At 43.0% G+C, this 24,005-nt stretch overlaps 3 protein-coding genes across 11 annotated transcripts; 2 read left to right on the forward strand and 1 right to left on the reverse strand.

The window, feature by feature from the left end:
- Window positions 1-124: 124 nt before the first annotated feature.
- On the forward strand, window positions 125-14,223 carry ccpg1 (cell cycle progression 1). Of its 6 annotated transcripts, none has more exons than XM_053623730.1 (12): window positions 126-280; window positions 2,238-2,326; window positions 2,901-3,000; window positions 3,190-3,278; window positions 4,590-4,797; window positions 7,748-7,893; window positions 8,587-8,740; window positions 9,620-9,693; window positions 10,990-11,115; window positions 11,306-12,672; window positions 12,790-12,852; window positions 13,128-13,160. In XM_053623730.1, exons 2-11 carry the CDS (start codon window positions 2,267-2,269, stop codon window positions 12,830-12,832), a joined length of 2,367 nt encoding a protein of 788 aa, XP_053479705.1. In that variant the 5' UTR covers window positions 126-280; window positions 2,238-2,266; the 3' UTR covers window positions 12,833-12,852; window positions 13,128-13,160. The 6 variants fall into 6 exon arrangements, with proteins under 6 accessions (XP_053479702.1, XP_053479703.1, XP_053479705.1 ...); XM_053623729.1 differs by lacking the exon at window positions 13,128-13,160 and adding an exon at window positions 12,992-13,101; XM_053623727.1 differs by lacking the exon at window positions 12,790-12,852 and having other exon boundaries at window positions 125-280; window positions 7,760-7,893; window positions 13,128-14,223.
- Window positions 13,637-20,310, reverse strand: pigb (phosphatidylinositol glycan anchor biosynthesis, class B). The gene is made up of 12 exons (XM_053623732.1): window positions 19,925-20,310; window positions 19,321-19,450; window positions 19,026-19,143; window positions 18,834-18,938; window positions 18,605-18,735; window positions 18,171-18,311; window positions 18,025-18,076; window positions 17,280-17,491; window positions 16,602-16,666; window positions 16,290-16,509; window positions 15,291-15,471; window positions 13,637-14,600 (listed from the first exon to the last, which is right to left on the reverse strand). Exons 1-12 carry the CDS (start codon window positions 20,049-20,051, stop codon window positions 14,490-14,492), a joined length of 1,593 nt encoding a protein of 530 aa, XP_053479707.1. The 5' UTR covers window positions 20,052-20,310; the 3' UTR covers window positions 13,637-14,489.
- Window positions 18,525-23,275, forward strand: LOC128607097 (protein PIGBOS1). 4 transcript variants are annotated; one of them, XM_053623738.1, is made up of 2 exons: window positions 18,525-18,706; window positions 22,334-23,275. In XM_053623738.1, exon 2 carries the CDS (start codon window positions 22,400-22,402, stop codon window positions 22,565-22,567), a length of 168 nt encoding a protein of 55 aa, XP_053479713.1. In that variant the 5' UTR covers window positions 18,525-18,706; window positions 22,334-22,399; the 3' UTR covers window positions 22,568-23,275. The 4 variants fall into 4 exon arrangements, with proteins under 4 accessions (XP_053479713.1, XP_053479714.1, XP_053479711.1 ...); XM_053623739.1 differs by having other exon boundaries at window positions 22,339-23,275; XM_053623736.1 differs by lacking the exon at window positions 18,525-18,706 and adding an exon at window positions 21,957-22,110 and having other exon boundaries at window positions 22,334-22,819.
- The last annotated feature ends 730 nt before the right edge of the window (window positions 23,276-24,005 follow it).

Genomic DNA, 24,005 nt, shown 5'->3' on the forward strand with positions numbered 1-24,005 from the left:
ATCCAATATTAAATACACTTCCTGGTTCGCGTCACTCCTGTTGCATTCTGGGAGTTGTATTAAATCCGGTGACCCAGCGCGCTTGATGTCTTGCGGCGGAGTTTACAAAAGAACTACATCTCCCATGATGCGTGGACATGTCGTATAGTTATTGTTGGTCGCACTCTCAAAGGCAGTGTTGATGTTTTGAGGCGTGTAACATCGAAGAAAGAGAGTCGCTTTGCACCGAGGACATTTCCTTTCTTTCTCCGGATAAAGACAATATATCTGTCTTTTTGAGGTAACGCTAAGAAGATGTTTGGTCACGTGCTTGAAGCAATAACCGCGTCTATGCGGTGCGGTAGACTTTTCCTGAACGGCTCTGCGGTGTTTGCGGGGAAACAGCTGAGCAGCAGCTCTTGTAGTGTGCAGCCTGCAATTTTCTGAAGCTGGACGATTATAGGATTATCTGTGTGTGTCGTTAGCAGGCCTGCACTCGCTCTTTAAGCTCATTTACAGCTGAGAATCGGCGAAGATTAATAATTGCCGATGGCGCAGTTACAGAGCTCGCAAATGTCAGCACTTAAATCTTTTAATTTGTGGTTGGAATGAACCGATATGTCGTAGTTTAATGTTAACTGGCCATAACAATACGATTAGGATGCAGATTTCCGGCACCAAATTGTGCTTTCAGGTGGAAAAAAAAAACAAGCGGTTACTATAGCAACATAAAGCTATAATCTTTCTGTTTGCTTAAATGATATGTTATGTTTTATGTTTTTACGGTAACTTTGTAAAAGGTATCGAGGAGCGTCAAGAGAAAAGTTAAGAACTGGCTATTTTTGCCGGGTACTGTTGATCAGTGTGTTATCGCGATATTTGGTCTCGTTTATACAGCGGTACTGTGAAGTATCGCGATACTTGCGCTGGCGATAGCTGGTATGTTGTACCTGCTGCAGTTGTAGAATATTGTCAGAGTCTGTTAGATATTCTGTCCTGAATATGACATGGCTCTGTATTTAATATAAAGTGGACTATAACGAGTATAAAATTCATATATATTATATAAGGTGCTGTATAGGGAGGAGGAAGCCATTTTGTATTGAGCAGTGATTTAGAAAAAAAACAGGAGAATCTACCTAAGTGGGTAATTCAGTCAAATTAAATGATATGATATGACGGTTACCGAGAAACCGCAATGTGTCCTGTAAAACTTAGTTATAGGTGTACCTCTGACATTGGAGACTCCTTCCCTAAACGTTCAATAAACACATTTCGTCTTACAGAAAACCTCAACACATCAACGAATTTTACGCTGTACAACGTGAGCTGTTACCATGGATACGATAACATATTTATACATATGAAGCTGTGATTTGCAGCTGCATTACTGTCAGAGCTGCTGTTATCGAAGATTAATCAACACCAATCACAGTCCGGAATCCAACAGAGCAGTGGTATAATGTGTAATAATAATAATAATAATAATAATAATAATAATAATGTCACTACAAAACATGTCATAGTTAGGTTTACACCAACTGTAAACTAGTTGGTGTTCAGTTCAGACAAGTGCAGCTGTGAGTCATCGTTATGAAGAAACAGCGCAGGGTGATCAGAGCCGATGCGGAACAGTTTAACTGTAACAGTCTTGTAGGCCTTTTTTCTGCAAAGAAATACATTATTTTTTGTTAATCGCTCTATTTCGCCCCCTAGCGGAATACCACGGACTAGCTCTTTATCCAAATCTTTTCATTAAGTTTCACACAAAGCGATTTTAATACAGAACACGGATTATAAATTCATTCGGTGGGCCGGATTAGAACCTTTATTGGACCCACGAGTCATGTGAGGTTCAGACGACTCCGCCCCTTAGGCCCCGCCTCCTAAAGTTTAACGGAAGGAAAGATTTCTCCGTGCTTATAACGTGTTGACGGGACCTCTGGGGTTGAAAGATACACCAGATTTACACCGTGGGCAAAATCCCATGATTTTCTGAACTGCACCTTTAATAAAGCGTGTTGCAGCTGCACCTGGGATTGTTTTCTTCCGTCCTGCTTTCTCTGGAACCCCCCCTCCTCCTCCCTCCTAGCTTTATTTCTATGTAATCATTTACCAGGCTGGGGTGTTTGGCATGACATTATCATCAGAGCGCACGTAAACACGGCTTTAATGCGTACAGATGTGAACAGGCTCATTTTCATAAGCAAATGCTCTCACAGATGTTGCTGAGATGCTGCTTTGTGTTTCCTCCATAGCTCCGAGGCTTGTTTTTACACCCGGTGACATGTCGGAAAGCTCGAGTGACACTGAGTCCTCGTGCGGATGGACCGTCATCAGCAACGAGGTGAGTCTTATATAATAATATATGTATGTATATATATAATATATATATTTAAAAACCCACAGATTCTAATCTGATTAATTCTCATTACAGCTTGCTGTGGATCTGATTATGCACTTATTGGTTATATTTCTCCAAAATTAGTTGATAATGTTCCTACAACACTAAATCCCAAAGTGTTTTATTAATTCCTCTTACACCGCAATGATTTGCTAACTATTACAGCTTTTTAATTTGATAATGACCTCCATGTCGTTCTTTTTATCCGTTCATAGATGCATTTAATGTCATGAAGCAAGTTAGTTCCTGTTCTCACTTACGTTATAGCAACTCTCTCTCTCTCTCTCTCTCTCTCTCTCTCTCTCTCTCTTGAAGTTAATAAGACAAAAGAGCACGGCTTGTCATGTTAGCGAGAAAACCGAAAAGTGTAAACACCTCCTGACCAATCAGAATCCAGGATTCAGCATTTCTTAACGTTTATCGAAGCTGTATTAGTCCGCCCGCAGTTCCATATCGTGACGCTTGTTTTCGCTTCATAGTCCATTTTAAAAAGTGTTTATTTATGTCTTTTCTTCAGGGCTCGGATATCGAGACTCTGGGACCCGACATCGTGACGGATTATGATCCAGAAGAGGCAGCTGGAGCTTCTGCGCCAGAGCAGCCCGTTTCTTTACAAGGTGACGCTCCAGATGTTGTAGTAACGTCACATCGTTATAAATTCCACTCATAAAGTGGATCACGGCCCCAGCTTTCTCTGTAAAACGGTGAAATCTTCAACAGTGAACTGAAGCGTAAGCGTCTTTTATGTTGATGTAATCAGTAGCATCTTGACTAACCTGATGGACTCGTCCTAAACGTGTTTGCAGACGCGGACGCGGAGGCGGTGGAACAATCCTCTTTGGACGTCACGATTAAGGAGTTAGAGACGGCGCTGGAAGCCGAGCCCGGGCAACAGGTACGGTCTGATTCCTAAAGCATTCTAAAGCCGTTACGTCATAGTTATGGTTTTTCAGATATTCCCTTTCATGTAGTGTGTTCTATACGTAGCCGTTTGTGAAATGTAAAAAGTCGGTAGACCAATCACAACCGACTGAGTCGTCTGACCAATCAGAGCAGAGTATGCTCTCTGAAAGGAGGAGGTTAGAACGAATCATTTAGAACGGATCATTTAACGAGTCGTTTGTGACAATGGAGGGGGAAAGGGTAACGCTGCAGTTTAAATTATGAGCACGTTAAAGAGTTTTTCGACCTCGGATGCACGTAAATCTATCGTATGAGACCTTTAGGTAAATTTGGCACGTTTCAAAACCATAATAGCTGCGCTTTAACCATGATTTAGTGGCCTGGAAACATAATTTATGAGGCTAAAAAGTGGGTCAGTAATGTAAAAGAGTAACATATGGTCAGCTAGTTGGCTAGTTAAATGCTTTATAATACACTAAAGACTGATTTATACCGGCTACGTGTTTGTACCAGCGTAAATAGTAGCGAAGGAAGTATAATAGCACCATGTGACAACGCGTTAGCACGTGACTAAACACATTAGCGTTGGGTCTCTAATCACATACTACACTACTGTACTATTGTTACAGTCAGTGTTTGTATTTTAAAAGCCCCTTAAACGTGAGGCGCAGGTCGTGACGACGATCACAACGATGGCGGAACGTCTTAAAGAGAAACGAAGCTCGTCGGGGTGTTTAATGTGGTTCAACTTTAAATGGTTCAAGTACGACTTATAAACCAGACGGACAGGGACGTCTAGCTTCAACGCTTCTTTTAATCCTCCCGATGTACAGAAGATACGCGAGCGAGTACGTGAACCCTGGCACACATACAGTACGTGCGGCTAAAGGGAAGTACGTTTGTACTCTTCAAGGGAAACAGACGTTCACGATGTAGTCCTGGGTTCCTGCTGCACGTTGCGAACGCTTTCTGAATAGGGATGTCACGAGAACCGATACTTTCGGTACCAAGTCGGTACCAACATTCTTAAAACGTGACGGTACTTGTCTTTCTGTAGTAGCGTAGGTACTGTTGGTAATGAAGGTACCGGGTTGCGATTCTTCCGGATCTGAAGGGGGCAGCAAATACACGTAAGTGTTTTAGTCGGTCCACAAGTGGTGAAGAAGAAGAAGAAGCACACGGGGAAAACTACAAAAGATGGCGACGAGTTTAGCTCCGCCCCCGGCTCGTTGAGAGGCAGAGAGAGGAAAGACATCGTGACATCCCTATTCCTGAATCACTCCTGTTGCGTGTGTGTGTGTAGGTGGGAAAGGAGGCGGGTCTAGAGGACCATGTGCATCTCTGCTCTTCCAGCGATCACTCTGACATCGTCACCCTTGGCGACGCCAGGGAGGCGGAGCTCGGGGTGTGGGAGGAGCCTGTTGCTAGGGAGGACGAGGAAACGGGGAACGAGGAGCTCTACTTGGGGACGTCGTCAAGCAGCCAGTACACGTTCAGTGCTGCAGAGACGAGTGAGTCATACACACACACACACACACACACACACACACACACACACGGTGCTTGAAAGTTTGTGAACCCTTTAGAATGTTCTATGTAATCTGCATAAATATGACCTAAAGCATCATCCAGATTTAACCCTTTGAAACCAGAGAAGTGTTACCAGCCGTCTAGCTAAATGCTAAGCAGATCTCTATTCTGTTATTTATTTATTTATTTATTGCAAATGATGGATATTAAAGCAGAAAATATGTCCGTGGTGTTGTCGAGCTACATCAGAATCATTCAGCCGGCACGATATAATAGATCCGGAGAGATACTGTATGTTGTCTCAGAATATATATATTATATATATCTTTATCAGACTGTTATATCTCATCACGTGTTATTGCTGATTAGAGTTATCCATAAAGCGTGGCCACGGCAAATCTATTCTTCCCCCCATGTTTTTCTCACCAATTTAGTCACTTGCCAATTCCCACCACCCACCCTCCGGCTCTCCCGTATCTTCGGACGGAAGCGCCGTCTGCCCTCTTCCGCATACACGAGCTTACAGACGCCCACGATTGGCTAGTGTCCCTGTGATTGACAGTGGAGAGAGAGAGTACGTCTACGCCCATCCCGCCCAGAGAGCACGTCTGATTTAGCTCTCTCGGCTCCCGGATACGGATGGCCGTTGCATCGACCTCACCGTCTCGACTTACTAAAATCTTTCTTCTTCTTCTTTGTTGTTCGTCATTACCTCAATAGACGTTTCTTCAGAGCCTGGAGCGATCTCGCGGCTAGTGCGCACGTTTACTAACGCTCATCTGTTTAGCGTGTTTATTCCACTGCACACACGTAGTAAAAGGCGTTTGTATTTCATTTTCATTATCTACGCTAGTTCGCCTAGCTAGCTAGCTAGCGTTACTGTAGAATAAGAAAACGGACACGGAAGGGAGTTTCATCGCCAAAACAAAACGTCCTCACCGTAGTCGAAAAGGTCTTCCTTTGACTTTGGCACTTTAGCGTCGGTATAAATGCGCAGATCTGAGGAATTCTAGCAGCTGATTGATTCTGGAACCGAGTACGCAAAGACGAGGGGAAGTACGCGCGGACGTTTCCGTGTTTACGTTTACAGCGTTTAGTAGCGGTCGTACGTGCTGAGCAGAAGGGCGGATTATTCGTTCGTGGAAGCAAAATGGTTAAGGCTTCGAATCCGTGAACGCGTCCTGAGATTCCCAGAACGGAATAGGAAGTAGAATTTGGTACATGAGGTGATTTTCCATATAAATATCTGGAGCGGTTTCCCCTTCTTGAATGCGTGTGATTTGTGTATTATTATTATTATTATTATTATTATTATTATAAGAATGGATATAAGGCCGCAGTGATGGTTCTCCGTGTGACGGCAGCAGACTGGCTGAGGAGCACACGGGTGTTTTGTAGGAGTGTCAGATGCTTTACACAGCAGCTGCACACCATCCCCTGTCTCTCAGGTGCTCCGCATGTGTGTGTGTGTGTGTGTGTGTGTGTGTGTGTGTGTGCTTGGATCTTGAGCAACGTGGCATAACATCCTGTGATATTACAACAGCTTATGAAACCGAGAGAGAAAGAGAGAGTGTGAGTGTGAGTGTGAGTGTGAGTGTGTGTATGTGCATGTGCATGTGCATGTCACTGTGAACTAAACAGGTTCTGCCAGATCAGTGTGATGAAACTTTCAGCCAATGGCCTTGGTCCACATTACTGATAGTGTTTTCCTGCATGCTGTGTGTGTGTGTGTGTGTATGTGTGTGTGTGTGTGTGTGTAATGCCACAGGAAGGCTGATGACCTTGCTGCTGCTGTTGTGTTTTGAGTGTAAGAGCTGGAACTAGCGAGCTTATCTCTCCACACTCCCGCTTCAGCACGCTGTGAAAATCGGATCACATCTGGTGCCGTTGCTTAGAAAATCAGATCCAGTAAAATCCAGAACATTCCGGTCTGTCTACACTGCGTATCACCGACATTATGCGTTGTATACAGACAGTATGTGGATTCATTGGACTTCACTGGCATTTACGAGGGATTTATTTCAGGCTGGGCGATATGACAGAAATATCGTATCACGATACTTGAGGACATTTGGACAACACACGATATCGCGTATCACGATATTTAATTTAACAAAACCGTAGTAGAGTAGACACAAACCGTTCAACTGACTTTGACGATACTTTACAAAGACAAAGAAGGCTATGTTTTTTAAAAAAGAACATAACCTCGTCACGTTCGGGGTGTACATTAGTGTCAATTGTGGTTTCTAAATTTAAGCAGATTTTTTTTTTTCAGCAGTCTTTTAGAGATCGCATCTGTACAAAACAATGTGTAGAGCAGGATGTATATACTGTTACACAGCGATCGCGCAGAGTCACGATGCCATTCCACTCCGAATCGACTCGGCTGCTGGAAGCGAATCACTTGTGCTTTGGGTTGCAGGGTTGTTTGTTTTTGTTGGAGTTGCAGTGTTGCAGAAATGCCGTGCATTCTGGAGATTTGGACTGACGAACAAATAAACACTCTATGCGACTTATAAAATGTTTTAACGGAGTTATTTGTATAATAAGCGAATCGTTTATTGCGCGCCGGCGCCGTGTCCTGCATGCTTGGGTCGTTTTTGAGATTTCTTTGCACTTGGTGAAGGTTTGTTTAGCTTTTCCTGAGTTTTACAAGGACGTTTTAAGCTCTACATGTCCCTAAGTGAACATTTTGTTCGTTTTGTTTATTTAATTATGATTGTTTTTCACTCTTCAACATGACGTAAGCCACAGAATGTTTTCCCTATTCTGGATTTGCTCATCTCTGTAACACAAACAGCCTGTTGTTCTGCCCTGCATGTTGGAATGGGTTGTGTTTAGAGTACTGATTGCTGTGTGTGTGTGTGTGTATGTTGTCATCATCATCATTCCTCAGCTAATGTGTTTTCACTGCTGTGACGTTTCCAGTTTTCCCAGCAGAGTGCGCCGCACGCAGAGGCTCCAGTAGCACCAGCGAGGAAGACGAGGACGCCGAGACGAAGGCCAGCCCGGGGGTGGTTCGGAGGCGCAGGCTGAGGAGGAACACGGCTGGTTCAGAGCCGGAGAAAGAGCAGGTGAAACACGTAGCATAATAATAATAGTCCCAGTGCTGCAGAGTCACATGACCTCACGACTAAAACAAACTCCCCCTAAACAGTAAGCTCTGCAGTAAAGACTCCAGAGTTTTGGAAACACTGTAATGATGCTTTTGAGCAGTTGTAGCATCTTTATGTATGAACGTTTCGGGGATGCTGGTTCGAGTTTGTAGGCAAACATTTAGGGTGGATTTATACTTGCATAACGTGAGCGTGACCACTAGGGGGCAGCGTCTCATGATCCGAAAAATCTGGAAAAAAGTTCAGTTTTTCACTGTAGGAAAAATAAATGGAAGGCAGCACGGGCGTCACGTCGTTTCGAAACGCGAAGAAAGAAAGGGGAAAATAATAATACACGCTTGCGCATGAGCAGTTATCTGGCAAATGCCGTAAATGTCAATTATAAACCAAGTATTGACACTGAAGTGTTGACACACGTTGGTGTTCAGAAGTATCAAGCGACTCGCGCACCGAAGCACGTCAGCTAGTGTTTAAATCCACAACGCTTCAGTTTCTTTTATTCTTTTTTTCACCAAAAATACACACAACACACGGGAACGTGAACGTGACATTTACCCATAAACCCCCTCTCTGTGTCTCAACACAAACACGCACAAGTATAAACACTTCCTTCTAGACGAAAAGACGTTTTGTGTGTGTGTGTGTGTGCAGGATGGAGATGGTCATGAGGATGAGGTGGAGGTGGAAGCTGAGGAGCAGAGAGAAGCTCGCGTCCAACATCAGCGACAGAACAGCGGAACCCTGAACAAGTGCATCCTCCTCGCCCTCGTCATAGCCATCAGCATGGGCTTCGGGCATTTCTACGGTGAGGACAGATACGGCTTAGCGTTCTTCATCCTCATCCTCATCCTCACCACGTCTTTGTTACTGTTAAGACATCTAGTGCCTCCAGAATGTTCCGCTAACACGCTAGGGCAGTTCCCGATTCGAACAGTGAGATGAGCTGGTCATGTGACCTTTTCATTAAAAAAAAAACCCCCAAACAGATCAATTATGTTTACGTTATAATAATATTACAGAAATACAGCAGTTTCAGAAAGTTTATTGCTTTATCAGTGACGAGGATGTGACATCACACAGTGCTTTCTCTTTCTTTCTAATCATAACGCTGTGTTCATTAATGTTGCTGCTGATGTAAGTTTATTTGTTTTATCGACGAAATATAACCGCTGAGCAGTTTTATCGTTTTATTATTTTCCGTACTTTTCCTGCCGCATTAGATTTGTATCGTTTTGTTGTAATTGATGACACGTTGATGTTATTGTTTATTTTATGTGCGTATTTTTGTTGTTCTGTTATTATTTATTGCATGTTTGTTATTTGAATATTTCACCGTTTTATTTCTGACTCCATTTTGTCTCTTGAAAAAAACACCGAATGCACTTTTAAATGTATGGAAGGTGCTTACATAAATAATACACTGTATATAATAATTTACTTTATTATATTAATATTACCCACATTTTCAGTGGTGTTTTTATAATCATAATAATTCATTATAATTATTTAGATTTTTTTTTTCAGATTATTAAAAAAAAATATTACTATTATTAGGGGGCCAAGTACTGAAGGTTCATAGGCACTCTATTATTAGTCTCTATTATTATTATTATTATTGTAAGCCAAGTATGAATGACGTTGTACATTGTTAAGTGTTTGTGTGGTCCCGTGTGCTGTGTGACAGGCACGGTGCAGATCCAGGAGAGGCAGCGGCTGGTGGTGAAAACTCGAGTGAACGAGCTGAGCGACATCAGCAGGGTGTGAAAACGTTTTTCGTTCTTCTGCTACTCACTCTGAGTCTCTTTGCTCCTGCTGATCTGTACATCTTCATCTCTCCCTCTGTCCCGATTCATCACTCGATGATTTGAGGAGTGAGAAGAGGTGGTGGTTCCTCGGGACCGGCAGCCGAGAACCGCTGTTCTGTTTTCATTCTCGCAAGATTATTTGGGATATCACTAACTGTACTAGTTAAACACCACCACAACGTCTTCACTGTAAAAAAACAAACAAACCAAAATCAATGTGAAATGGTTCCTGTTCATGTAGGTCTGTATAGTCAGCTCCAGAATTATTGCTACCCTTGGTAAAGAGTATGAAAATTGTAAGAGATTAGCTTTGGTGCCTCAGAGCTCCAAGGTTCCACCATGAGCTGGTGTAACTGTCTGGGCAGAGTTATGCACGTTCTCCTGTGGGGTTCCTCTGGGTTCTCCGGCTTCTTCCCACCTCCTAAAAACATGCCAGTAGGTGGCTACACTAAATTGCCCCTTGGTGCGAAATTGTGTGTGCAAGGACTAGCATCCCATCCAGGATGTACTCCCATCTTGTGCCAAGTCCCATCATGGGACAGGATCCAGACCCACCATGAACCTGAGCAGAAAATGAATGAAATGAACTTTAATTAAAGGTTGGATTCCTCCCATATTTACTGTATGATATTATGCTAGGTAACCACAAAGATGTGGTTTCCCCAACCCATATCAATACCAAGGGTGCCAATAATTCTGGAGCCGACTGTATACTTAACCAGCAGTACTGTACATTTCAAACCAGCGTGTACCGGTATGTACACTCCAATTGATCTGGTGCGTGTAGCATTGAAAGTCCATTGAAAGATAACTAGCCTTCAACAAAAGACAAACAAATCAAAAACTCTTCATGAATTGAGCAAGACTTCAGCATGTGAACATTATAAGAGCGTGATTTCACCAGGGTTTGAAGTGTACAAGTGCTGGAACGTTGGCGTCTCTTCTGCATGCCATCTCTGGTGAACTTTGTTACAGTTTCAGTGGCTTCTTTCTCAAACTTTCTCTCTCTAATTTCATCCTTCATGCACTATTCCGGAACTTGTCTAGCCTTAACTTCCCGGCCTCAGTGTTAACTTGCTGAACTAGGTGAAGTGATTTCGGTGAAGGGTAAGGGGTTGATAATCCTAACTCAAAGGTAATATTTGACCACAGCCCATTTCTCAATTCCGATATTATCCGATTTGAATGGTTAACATGGTCTGGTTAGATCTCTCAGACTCTTAATTGAAGCGTATCTCTGTGCATTCAGGATGCAGTTGAGAGTCTGAAGGATGAGCTAGAGGAGAAGCAAGACATGGTGATGTCCCTGACAGGCATTATGGATAAGATTACCAAGGAGAATCAGCATCTCAGAGCCAGAGAGGCTGAACTACAGGTAAATGCTGGCCGTTTTACCGGGCCCGATTATACTCAAAACGCAGGGATTAGTTCGGATTAATAAAAGTGAAAGGCCGCTCCAACAAAATTCACCATTGATGTGTTTGATTGAAGTGCGACTGAGTTTAATTAAACTTGGAGATACATCAGGTTAAGCGGTTCGACTTGATTTTACGTGTTGAACACAGGCTCAGAGGCAAGATTTACTCGCACAGCTTCAGCAGGCCAAGAGCGAGATGGATTCCCGTCAGAAGCAACTTGCCTCGGAGAACCGGGCTTTGAAGAGCACTCTGGAACGAGAGGAGGCATCTCTCTCGGCACTGCAGGACGAGCTCCGGTATCTCCGGTCTCAGATCCGCGAGCTCGAGGAGCAAGGAGCTGGCGCTGACTCAATCCTCTCTGAGAACCAGCGCCTAAAGGACCACCTCCTAGAGGAGAAGCAGAGGATCCGGAGCTTCCTCAGCCAGAAGGAGGCACTGATGGTGAAGGTTCAGGTGCTTCGGAAGGAGCTTGATATGGAGAGGAAAGTGACGGATAAGCTGAAGGAGGAGCTGGAAGAGATGAGTCAGCGAGATACTGGGATGCGAAGGGAAGGAGAGGTTGATGTCGAAACTGAGGGACTCCAGGTTCGACTTCGGGAACTGGAGAAGAAGCTTAGCTTTGAGCAGCAGCGTTCCGACCTGTGGGAGCGACTGTACGTGGAGTCAAAGGAAGACCAAGCCAAAGGGGACACTCAACCCAAGACCAGGAAATCCAAAGAAGGCATGCTCGGGAAGGTCAAGGAGACGTTTGATGCGGTGAAGAACTCAACCAAGGAGTTTGTTCACCACCACAAGGAGCAGATCAAGAAAGCCAAGGAAGCCGTCAAGGAGAACCTTAGGAAGTTTTCAGACTCTGTCAAATCTACGTTTAGGCATTTGAAGGACTCCACATCAAATGTATTAGGGAGAATCCGAAGGCCACAGGACAAAAGATTCAACGAGAGGAAGGATGCAAAAACGGAACAGCAAGGATTTCAGCAAGAGAGTTTCAAAGAACAGCAGAACAAACGTTCAGAGGAAGAACACTGGCAGCACCACCGGCCCCTTCACCAGCATCCTCGGAAATCCACAGTGGACTCCTCCTTCCAGGCAGACCGCAACACGCGCAAGCCAGGTGCCCAGAAGCAGCAACGGTCTACGGCATGCAAAGCTATGCCTAAAGGATGCACTGGCGTCTTTGACTGCGCCTACCAAGAATCCATGAGCCTCTTTAACAAGGCCATGGAGCCCATAAGAGCGGACGAGTTCCACCAGCTCCTGCGAAGCTACCTGCAGCAAGAAGTGGGTCATTTCCATCACTGGAGGGAGCTTGATAGCTTCATCAACAGGTTCTTCCAGAACGGACTCTTTATTCACGATCAGATGCTGTTCACGGACTTCGTCAGCGGAGTAGAAGACTACCTGGTGGACATGGACGAGTACCAGGACGGGGATGACGACGTTTTTGAGGATCTGGATGATTACGTATATAAGCACTTCTTCGGAGAGACGTACTCGGAACCGAATGCTCCAAGGTAAGCGTGTCATATTTGTTCTTATGGTTTGTGTTTTGTCTTCCCCATCTGTAAGCATCTCCATCTAAGCCCTTAGCACACTGACCCAACATTTTTCAAGATCTCGAATGTTGACAGGTGGCTATATTTCGAGTGCTCAGAATGGGAAGGAACTTTCTAAAGACTTCCGAGCAAATTCAGGTACGGTGTTTGGGTTTGTCAAGCGTGTGTTGGAGAGTGTTGGGTTGCTGTGGTCTGGGCTTGCATGTGTTCTGCACTGCATGTGTTCCTGTGACTGCTGACCTCACCACGTTCCTCTCTATTACCTTTTAACCACTAGGTCTGAGACACAGTAGCTCCTGCATGTTGACAATATCCTTGCTGTGAGCGGCGTACGAAGCTTTATGGTAAAAACACATGTTTAAATAAAAAAAAAAGAAAAAACAACAACACGTGTGCTGTTTGTAAATTTGCAGTCGACCTTTTGAAGGCCCAGGGTCGAAGGTCAAACCGGAGCGGGAGTGCCAACAACATCAGCAGCAGCGAAAGCACCAGCATTCGCGTACTCTGCCTCCTCGAGACAGGAAGTGGGCCCGGTCGGGGCGCAGCTCTGACAGACACTTTGCAGACGTCAAAATAGAGCTCGGGCCCATGCCGTTCGATCCGAAATACTAGGAAACGTTCTCCGCACTAGTTCTTTCTATTATAGCTCTTAGATTTGAAAATAAAACCGGCTGTTATTGCAAAACCGTTTGGAATAACGCTGCGTTCAGGTCATGTCACAATTACGCTAATGTACCTGACACCAAAAATGAAATATCGTGAGTTAAAGCGGGAATAAACACAATTTCACAACGTTTTGAGAAAATTCTGACATGACGTGAACGCGCTATATGTCTAACGAACGCATCGCTTCCCTCTGCCTCCTCGCCACAAATGTTGTGATTTTGCACAAATCTAAATGCGCTAAATGTTGTTTTGTTCCGTGTGTGTGTGTGTGTGTGTGTGTGTGTGTGTGTGAGCGCTAATCTGCAGCTAGGTTTCAGTGGAGTCAATAGGCAAGCGCAGACGCTAATCAGCTACCAGTTATTTAGCTCCAGTTGCAAGAGAACTATATACATAATGACGTATGAAACAAAACGTTTGAGAATGCACTTAATTTAAACGAAGCACTGTGTGTTGGTAAGAAAGAACAGTTTATTTGTATTAAATAGACTAATTTAATTGCGTGAAGTGTCATTAATCCTGCGTAGGACCAAGTGATTTAAGCCTGATCTACTGAGCTTTCAGCTGAAGTACATTGAACTGTGGATCACTTTTCTCGCTGTTTTTTTTTTTTTGCTGCTAAACGTGAACACTTGATTGTGTAAACACGGAGCAAGACCTTCGTTTCCATCCTGGGTGTGTTGTGTAGTTCTCCTTTTTGTTATGTCATGCTGGATAGGTTACATTCCTGTTGAAACTTGTTTGCTTGTTTTTTTGTTTTTTTTCAATTGTCCAAAAAGTAATTGCTGTTTTGCGGCTCATGGAGAAAAAAAAAAAATACACAATAAAAATGTTATTTTGCTTGAAGTTAACTGTCTTCCTTCTAGAAGCTGAAATAAAGAAATAAAATGGGTATTTATTTATTTATTTTTAAAAAAAAAGATTTGTGTGTGTGTGTGTGTGTGAGAGAGATTTAAAAAAAGAACTTCCGTGACACGTTTTACAAAACGGGTTTAATTAGAAATTTTACGTCACACACGTCCGTCAAGTTCGATTTTTTTTTTTAACTTCACATAAAAATAAAAAAAAACAACAGTGCATCAATTCTCTAAGCTCCACGGGTCGGATTTGAGTTATCGCTCGTAGATACAAATCCTTGATCCTACCCGTCCTTCAGGAAAATGCGTGTGGAATATTTCAGCTTTCTTCATGAACCGGTTTCCATCCAGAAAAGTGGAAATTTCCTACGAAAGAAAAAAAAAATGATCGTGTTCTGATTGGTCAGAAGGTGTTGGTTCATTTTCTATAACCGTAGCGCAGTCATGCTTATATTAACGCGCTCGTTCCGATATGTTATCGGGCGAGTTTTTCCTAGAAGGAGATGTTTATTTAACGTTTACGGAAGGAGTCTCCGGTGTCGGCTCATTCTAAAACATTACACGTAGCTAGAAACGGATAAAACGTCCGTCGTGTCATTCTTTAACGAATACAAATTGTAATCGTCAGCAAGTTTCTGTGGTATAAGAGGAATAAAACACTCCAGGAGATGCGGTTATAGGGAATAATCCAGTTTCTAATAGTAGCCCTACTCCCAAACGCCAACCTGATGTTGATTAATTTCCTAGAAGAGCACAACATGGAGGCTTTTATTTCTTGCATATACAAAAGTGGACAATATTTACAATGTTCTACGCCGTGTTAATACCTAGCATAAACTAGTGTTCGTTATCTGACTAGCGAATTAGCTCAATATAAAACAGCTGGTGATTTTAGAAGTGATAAACGTTGGATGAAATTATGTCCGGCTGCTACGACGAGCGCTACTATTACGATTATGCTAACCAGGAACCTTGCATTTATTAGCGTTTTTTTTTTGTTGTTGTTGTTGTTGATGGATGTACTTTTTGTACGGCGGTTTAGCGCGAATCCGTTACCTTCTCGAGCGGCTGGAAGAAGACCACGTGTGACGGAAGCGCGGATCGGTTGGGGTACGACGTCCCGAGCCAGCCGAGTGGATCTGCGTAGAACAAGGACGCTTCGTCGACGTAATCCGGATCTCTGCGGAGATCCGGGGGACATTCCAGGAAGCGGAGTCTGATTGGACAGTGAAGGTGGCTACAGGAAAACGAAACGGTAAACAAGGCAGGATCGTAGAAACAAAGCCCTTAAATTGTACCCTACGTCGGGGCAGTCATACGGCGTGTCTGAACAGTCGGGACTCGATGGGAGTTAAACTACACGTACGTGATTTTGCATTACGTCGTAATTGACACAGTAGGGAGCGGAATTCAAAATGGCTGCCTAGTAAACATAGCACACTGCATAGGGTGTACAGTCCATTACGTCATACTCCACGTAGGGCAGTTATATATGGAGTAGGGAGCTGAATTCAAAATGTCTTCCCCACACAAGGTGTAGAAGCCCCTATGTCACACCCTAAGTAGTGGACTTGCATAAGGGCTAGGAGGTTGTGTTCCAAATGGCTTTCTATTGCACAAGCAGTGCACTACATACGGTTCTCTCATAGCCAAAGTCGTACACTTAATGTATATAGTGAAAAGGGAGCCGAGTCCTAAATAAATACAACGTTAGAGCATTCATACATGGATTAGTGTGGATGAAGTGCAATCCCAAATATAGTGCACTATTTAGTGCGTATATAAAATCACACCACACTGTAGGGAGTAAGGATTCCAGGTTGTTCCCTAATGAACATTAAGGGCACTACGTAGAGCGTAAAAGCCGTTATGCGATTGATAGGAAGAAGGCCGGTTTTAGAGACGTATGTGTATGTCGAACTGATCTGGAGGAGTGTTTGGTGTCTTCATCTTGTTAAGAAGATCCATCTAGAACTCCTTGGTTTGGTGGAACTCTCAGGGGAACTCCCGGACTGGTGTAACGTGGTTTGTTACCTGTACGAAGTTCACCCTCACCTGTAGAACGGAGTGGAGTGGCAGGGCATGAGGAACAGCACATGTGGCTCAGGTGAGCTGTGAGAGTCTCTGAGGTCACACAGGTGCTGCAGGTGACCCATAACGTCCAGGACTCCACGCTGGTGAACTAAACCCGTGTATAAAGCCGGGAGCAGGTTTAAGAGCAGCAGAGCTCCTGCAGCAGGTGTCCTCCAGGAGCGCAGCTTCACCAGGGAAATACCTGACACACACACACACACCAGTGCTCAGCACTATTATGCCCATTACGGTGTGTTTTATCTTGTAAAATAAAGGGTTGTTTTTAATGCTTACCACAGAAGATCATGCAGAAGGGTAACACGGGGTAGATGAAGCGGAACTCCTTGTGTGCTAGAAAACTGAAAATCATACACTGAATCAGTACAGGTGCAGTTCATTCCTGTAAAATAACGACAAATATTTACAACTAAACACACACACACACAGAGGAAGTGTGTGTTCTGCCCAATTCAAAACGTGATCCAAAAAATTTGACTGTAAATGGAATTAATTTTCTATACAAAATAATAGATAAGTGGCTGGATGGATGGATGGATGGATATGTAGATGGATAGATAGAGAGATGGACAGGTAGATAGAGTCAGACATACAGATCAATTAGACAGACAGAGACTAGAGAGATAAATAGTTTGATAGAGACAGACAGATAGATGATAAGCCCGAATGACAGACAGATGAAGAGAGACGGTTACTGTTCCCCCGATCCAGAAGTCCAGTCTATGAAACCTGATTGGCTCTGATATTTTATGATGTAATAATATATAATAAAATATGCGTATTACTTGAACAGTAACAATTTTCATAAAACTTCAATTTTCATTGCCCTGCACTTTTCCAACTTCCAGAATAATTTAATCATAAACATCTTTATAAGTTCGTGTTATAAAGCTCAAGACGAGGTTGAACCTCATACTCTGGTGAGGTTAAACAGTGGCTCTGTGTAACGCATACCTGTACGCGATCAGGGTCCACGTGATGCTGATCAGCAGGACTCTGTGTCTCCTGGCGACGAGGGTGCAGCCGTGCAGGAAGAAGGGCAGGTGCGGGCCGATCACCACCACGAAGCCCTGAGTGAAGTACCAGTGCCAGGGGTGTGTACCGTAAAACTCAGCCACGTTGTGCAGCACGTTAAACTTCAGGAAGTTCCACTGGACAAAAGTCCACTGAACAGAACAGAGGGTTTTTATGGAAAAGTTTGCCCAAGACCCGCCTACTTTCACGAAAAGAAGCCATTTTACTAACGTAACAAAAGATTCTTTTTTTCATCCCAGTGACTAAAAGTGTCGCTTCAGAAAACCAAACACTAATAACCGGAAAACAGTGAGCCAATCAGGTTGCAGCCTTCAGTGGGCGGAGCATGTCGAGGCTAAGGTCAGCGTCAGATAGCACACGGAGTTTTTCTTTTCTTCAGATCATCATGTGCAAGCCGATGAATGAACGTATGAATGATGAACACAGACGGGAACTCTCTTCTATGAATATGCAAATCGGAAAATCTAACGCTGCGTGTTCTGCATTTGCATACTGAAACCTGATTGGCTGTAACATTTCATGATGCAATAACTCACTTTTTTCGACAATTTTCACACTTTCGTTTCGTTTCCCTGCACTTATCTTGGCGTCTAAACGAATCCCTTCGTGAGCACATTTTTATGAAGTACAGGGTGATGTTAAAGCGTTGAATAAAAATATTTACCTTTCCATAAAACGTGCAGTCTATAAGTGTAGAGAGGGTCAGCGCGACGGCCCTGTAAAAACAAACATCGGGAAGATCATTAACCTCGGATGGTTTTTTGGAAATGGACGTTTGTCGATTTGTTGCGAGACATCAGAGCCACTGACGCGACAGGAAGTCCCTGCTGAGTGACGAGCTTCAGCTTGTTCTCCTCGCGCCACAGGTGATGAAGCAGCAGCGGCAGCCACACGATCAGAGCCGTCGGGCGAACGACGACGGCCAACGAGACGAGCGAGAGGTACTTCCAGCTTTCGCGGAAAACGGATTAAAATGTCGGTTAAAGGTGCAATAAGGGGAACATTTAAACCTCCCTGAAATGAAATCGGAATATAAAGTAGGTAACATTTAAACAATTATTACTACTAAAAACGTAGTATCTTGTAAATAAACGAGCTTGAGATAACCCGGTAACCGTATCGGAGGTATATCTGTGAGGTATACTGGTGTTAAATTTGGTGCCGGTTACAATATTGCTTCACCTCAAAACTTTACTTATTGCAGCTTTAAGTCCGGGACAGCACGGATACACGTGGTCACAGACCTGTGGTGCGCTCTGGAGCCGTGCAGTGGGTAATAGCTGAGCGCCAGGACGGTCAGCGTCGTCTCCATGCTGTTAGTGAGGGTGCGGGTGGAGCAATACCAGGTGAACCACGAGCACAGCTGACAAAAATACTGCACACACACACAACTCAGACTAACTCATTCTGTGGACTTATTATTATTATTATCATTATTATTATTATTATTAATGCAATCTAAAATTCTCTTACGGTCCATTTGGCCACTTCTGGGTTCTCCCACCTGCGAGTGATTTCGTAAAGCTTTACATCAGCGAGCGCTGCGAGAAGCGCCTGAAGAACTCGCGGTAACAGGACCTGTGTGTAAATATGAGAAAAATAAAGCACTGCTGTGTTTTAAAACATGGTTACTGCAGAGGAATTACGCTGATCCACGTCACTCACCAGGAGCTGAACCGTATCATAATGCAGCAGGTGGAGAGTTTTATACACTACAGAAAAGAGCAGAGGGTACGAGTAACCTCGAATCCCTTCCTTCCACTCCCACGTCTCGTAGCCATAGGTAAGAGAAAAGGTCAAGGACGAAGCACAGGTGTGTGTGTGTGTGTGTGTGTGAAAACACGACAAGGCACCAGGGAAAATAAATGACACGGACACTTTATTAACACTTATATTAGCATTTGATGTAAATGCTCTACAGTGGAGTGATATAGTCATTAGCGCGAGGTGAGGAGGATATCTGAAGACCATCCGGTGGGAGACTTCGAGCGACTGCCAGTACTCATCCGGGACGAAGCTGGTCTGAACCAGGAGGCAGTTAACCAGACGAAAAAGCACAGAGAAAAGCACGATGCCGACCCCGAGAAAACCTGTAACCATAATGACACAGCAGTCAGGGAGAGAGAGAGAGAGAGAGAGAGAGAGAGAGAGAGAGAGACACCAAAAGAGACAGAAACAGAGAGAGAGTTAGATGGAGAGAGACACACAAACCGAGAGAGAGAGGGAGAGATACCAAAAGAGACAGAAACAGAGAGAGACTTTCATGATAACACACCAATAATGTCAGAACAATTCCTCTGCATTTAACTCCAGACTCAGACACGATTACTCACACAAGTCAATATCCACTGCCTGCGATATCAGTAACACTTTCACAGACCAATAATATCGCGATACTGACCGAATAACGGTGTATCATACAAGACATTAAATGATATCCTTTTAAACTGCCGTTAGGACTCTGCTTTAAAACATTACTGCACTAATATATGAACATTTCGTCCTCTATATACTAAAGTACCGACTTTAACTAAAAAGGCACGTGCGGTTATGTAGATTCTCACCGTGCACGCGCGAAATCGCGTTATTTTCCTTCCGGTAAAGTTTTGATTTCCGCGTCCTGAGTTTGACGGTTTCCGCTGAACTCGGAGAACCAAAGGGTAGAAAACGACGAGCACGCATTCTTTCCATAGCGGCGTTTAAAATTCATCTTCATATCACCCGTACATGAAGTGTACATCCAGCTCCATAACACAGCTCACTTACAACCGCTTATGAACAATCGCGGTATTATTTTCGGAATCACAACCGATTTCCGCCAAACCCCGCCTCCTTGCTGGGATTGGCTAAGACTGTCACATCCCCTACATACGATTGGCTAGTACTCAAGACTCACGCGGGCATTCCGCCAATCAGTACAAAGTCTGAACTCTAAACCAATCAAAGCGTAGGAGGCGGGACTAAGCACAAAAGCGATGAGTCGGGAAAAGTTGTTGCCTGAGCACCGACTTACTTCCGTGTTTGGGTCCTGACGTCACCCAGCCAGATTCTAAACCTTTTTTTTTACATTGATTTTAAACACTTATTATTTCCAGAATATGCATGTATTGTCTTTTTAACGCAGTAATAAATAGCTTTCACTATTGTAAACGGTTAGTGTAGCACTTTTTGTCCATGTAGCCACGTGCGCGCACGACCTTTCGTCCTAGCATGCGAGGGTATGTCTCAAATCGACACTTCTACGCTAAAGGGGAGCGTCACACTGCGAAATTGTTTAATGTGAACTGAGATTTAGAGCTGCAAAAATTACGAGTTAATTAGTCAAATGTAGTAAGGAACGAGGTGCTTGGCATGCTGGATCCAGTCGGCATAATATTCCAGAAAATGCTAAATGAAAACAAAGATATAAGTAAGAAATAAAACACATGGTGTTGTGCTGTTTAAGGAAAACGATCAATGATGGGGTGGAGTGATGAAGCAAAAAAAAAAACCAACCCTGAAGTTGATTACTTTCCCATAATGACACACCCCAGAGTGTTTTATTCCTCTTATACCACAGCAATTTGACAATAATTACAATAATAAATGACATCATTATTTTACATATAATTGTTGATCTACTGAGGTTTCCTGTAAGGAGATGTTTATTTAAGGAGTGTCCAGTGTCAGCGCTTAGTAACAGTCGGAGGTAAGGCTGTAACTTTGTTTTCTGACATTTTTCAAAACAGAGGTTTCTCTATAACATGACAAGCTGCGATTTTTTGCATATTAACTTCAAGAGAGAAAAAAAGAGAGGCTGGTGAGGGAACGACTGTTTATAGTCAATCACTGATCACCAGTGTTCCCAGTGACGAAACATTGATCACCATTGTTCCTAACAACCAATCACTGATCACCATTGTTCCTAATGACCAATCACTGATCATCATTGTTCCTAAAGACCAATCACTGATCACCATTGTTCCTAAGGACCAATCACTGATCACCATTGTTCCTAAAGACCAATCACTGATCACCATTGTTCATAACAACCAATCACTGATCACCATTGTTTCTAAGGACCAATCACTGATCTTCATTATTCCTAACAACCAATCACTGATCACCATTGTTCCTAACGACCAATCACTGATCTTCATTGTTCCTAACAACCAATCACTGATCACCATTGTTCCTAACGACCAATCACTGATCACCATTGTTCCCAATGTTCCCAACAACAACCCATCACTGAATTCCTTCATGATTACTCACTGTCACTGCTTCATTCTGTTTGTGCTCTTGATAGAAAGCACAGCATTTTGTAAACATGTAAAATTTCAGTTTGTGGTGCATGACCAAAGATGGCTTCTTTCTATAAGAAATAAATTATAATCTATTATTATCTTCCTTTTTTTGTAATAAAACTCCCTTCTAGTCTATTTGATTATCTTCTAAGTGGAAAATCTCCCTTCTTCCTGTACCCTTATTTATCATTTTTATATGCCAGCGGTCATCAGGAACAAATGAACATAAAATGCAACCGAGTCTATGACGTCAACCGGCGGCGAGTCCTAGCGACTACTTTCCCCTGAAAAGAGTTAGCAACTGTGCACTTTCTGAGACACGGTTTGAGACGCACCCAGCTGCTGTAATACAGGAGCTAAGCTAGCAAAAGCAACTTGTCTTGTATGAATGACTTTACCTGTTTATCTGTCAGTTTATTTTACAGAGCTAAAGAATTGAGCTCTGTTTTGTGAGAAAACACTGGGTGAGTGTGTACACAATAATGGCTAAGAGGGAAATGTTGAATGTTATTCGGTTTTATTTTGCTAGCCTGTATGCTAGCCTGTGTGAGGTAGTTGACTAGCAGTGCTGTGACTTGACTGAACTCTTGGAGAAAAGGATGAATGATGTTTTAGTGTTGTAGCTGAGTAGGTAAGCTTTGGAGTGTGTTCTGTTTAATCAACTCAATCTCTGTTTTCTCTCTGTAGTGCAGGATTAAATCCTGAAACTGTTGTGTAATGGACTGAAAGAGTGCTTCATGTCAGCTGAAAGTCATGTTTCCCAGACGGATACCGTTTAATCAGATCGCCTTCGCGACTCTGGTCGGAGTCGGAGGAGGAATTTATATCTACAGACCCATGTTCGAGCCTCCCAGGAGAAATAAAAGTGCAGAAAATAAAGCTGAGACTGTAAATAAAGGACAAAATAACATGGAGAAGTGACTGGAGGAGGAGGAAAGGTCGAAGAAGGAACCATCATCATCATCATGTTGTTTATACTGTAAATAATTGATAAATTAGACAGGATAACAAGATGGACAGTTTATTTACAAATTACTCTGATAATAACTGAGTCGATCCACTCACAAGAATGAATAATAATAAAGTTTTATTGTTCAAAAAAAATGAGCCGCTTCTCTTAATTCTTGGATGATTTTTCCCCCCTGATATGTTGTCATATTTGTGTTGATATTTATCAAACCGGATACAAACAGATTAATGCGTAAATTGTTCGTACGAGCGTTCACGCAAGAAATTTGGTATCCGTGAAAATCCCGTCATTTCAGAAGAAAAGAAAGGAAAACGTTCGTAACCTGCTCTTGCTCCTGAGTGATCCGAGTCCTCTCCCAAGTTAGCAAAAACAAACACGTAACGAGTATTCTTAAAGATTAATTAATACTATAATAGATGATTATATAACGAGACAAAACAATTTCCACATTTTGTGTACTGTTCGAGATTATTATGAGTATGCATATCGTCAGGTCTAGAATTACCGCCATCCTTCAAAGAATGGGCAAAAACGAAAGAAAATTGCACACACTGGGCCTCATTTATTAAGCTAATTTATTCATAAATCATTTGTACGAGCATTTACATGCTCATATCCTACTTGTGCTCCTGAGTGTGCGGAAATTTACACATGAGAGGATTTACTAATCTAACCTCGACTTGATCGACTTCATCTGGATTATATGGATTGCTGTTCTTTTATATCTGGAATATATTGTGGGGTTTAAGTTGCTTATTTTTTATTAATGTTTACAGTATTTAACAGACACCGTTATCCGGGGCGACTTATAGAAGTGCTTTGGAGTCTATCAACAACACGTCCTCATGCTAGTTCAGTAGATCAGGGACTAAAAGTAAAATCGAGTGAAGACCAGTCGTTGACACGTTAGATATCTTCATTAAGCACTTTATCCTGGTCAGGGTCTGGAGCGTTTGCTGGGACATGGAGGCTAAAGAAACCCTCATAGAATTTTTAATGGTTTTAATGGAAACTGAAATGGTCCCTGTGCGTCTCTACTGGTAGTTTGTCACCTTCTGTTGATGGCATTTCTTGTGGATACCATTAAGGACTGATAATTTTTTTAATGGTTAGCTGATGGTTTGTAATGGTATTTGTAGTGGAATTTCTGTGATGGTTTCTATTGGGGTTTTTCTTCAGCTGGGTTGTATGTGCCGGTTTAGTTTTTGAGTCATTGTGATGCCACAATGTCTTAAAACTGCGTTTAATTTCCAACCAGACTAGAAACCCAACCTAAAATAAAAAATAGTCTGCTCAATGTTTTGAGATATTATGTGATCAATCCAGTGTAATTTCATGGCTATGTATTGACCTACAACTATATGATGAAAAGAATTTCACTGTGCTGTA

The sequence above is a fragment of the Ictalurus furcatus genome, chromosome 4 (assembly GCF_023375685.1).
Source record: "Ictalurus furcatus strain D&B chromosome 4, Billie_1.0, whole genome shotgun sequence".
In the NCBI taxonomy this organism is placed as follows: Eukaryota; Metazoa; Chordata; class Actinopteri; order Siluriformes; family Ictaluridae; genus Ictalurus; species Ictalurus furcatus.

What these genes read in the sequence shown, in the direction of transcription:
- ccpg1 (XM_053623726.1), top strand. Translation starts at nt 2,267, where the DNA reads ATGTCGGAAAGCTCGAGTGACACTGAGTCCTCGTGCGGATGGACCGTC. An exon ending in GGACCGTCATCAGCAACGAG is followed by an intron (nt 2,327 to 2,900) that starts GTGAGTCTTATA and finishes TCTTTTCTTCAG; the next exon opens with GGCTCGGATATCGAGACTCT. An exon ending in CCAGAGAGGCTGAACTACAG is followed by an intron (nt 11,116 to 11,305) that starts GTAAATGCTGGC and finishes TGTTGAACACAG; the next exon opens with GCTCAGAGGCAAGATTTACT.
- pigb (XM_053623732.1), bottom strand. Translation starts at nt 20,051, where the DNA reads ATGGAAAGAATGCGTGCTCGTCGTTTTCTACCCTTTGGTTCTCCGAGT. An exon ending in GGCTCCAGAGCGCACCACAG is followed by an intron (nt 18,312 to 18,604) that starts GTCTGTGACCAC and finishes TTTCCGCGAAAG; the next exon opens with CTGGAAGTACCTCTCGCTCG. An exon ending in CAGCAGGGACTTCCTGTCGC is followed by an intron (nt 18,077 to 18,170) that starts GTCAGTGGCTCT and finishes TTGTTTTTACAG; the next exon opens with GGCCGTCGCGCTGACCCTCT.
- LOC128607097 (XM_053623738.1), top strand. Translation starts at nt 22,400, where the DNA reads ATGTTTCCCAGACGGATACCGTTTAATCAGATCGCCTTCGCGACTCTG.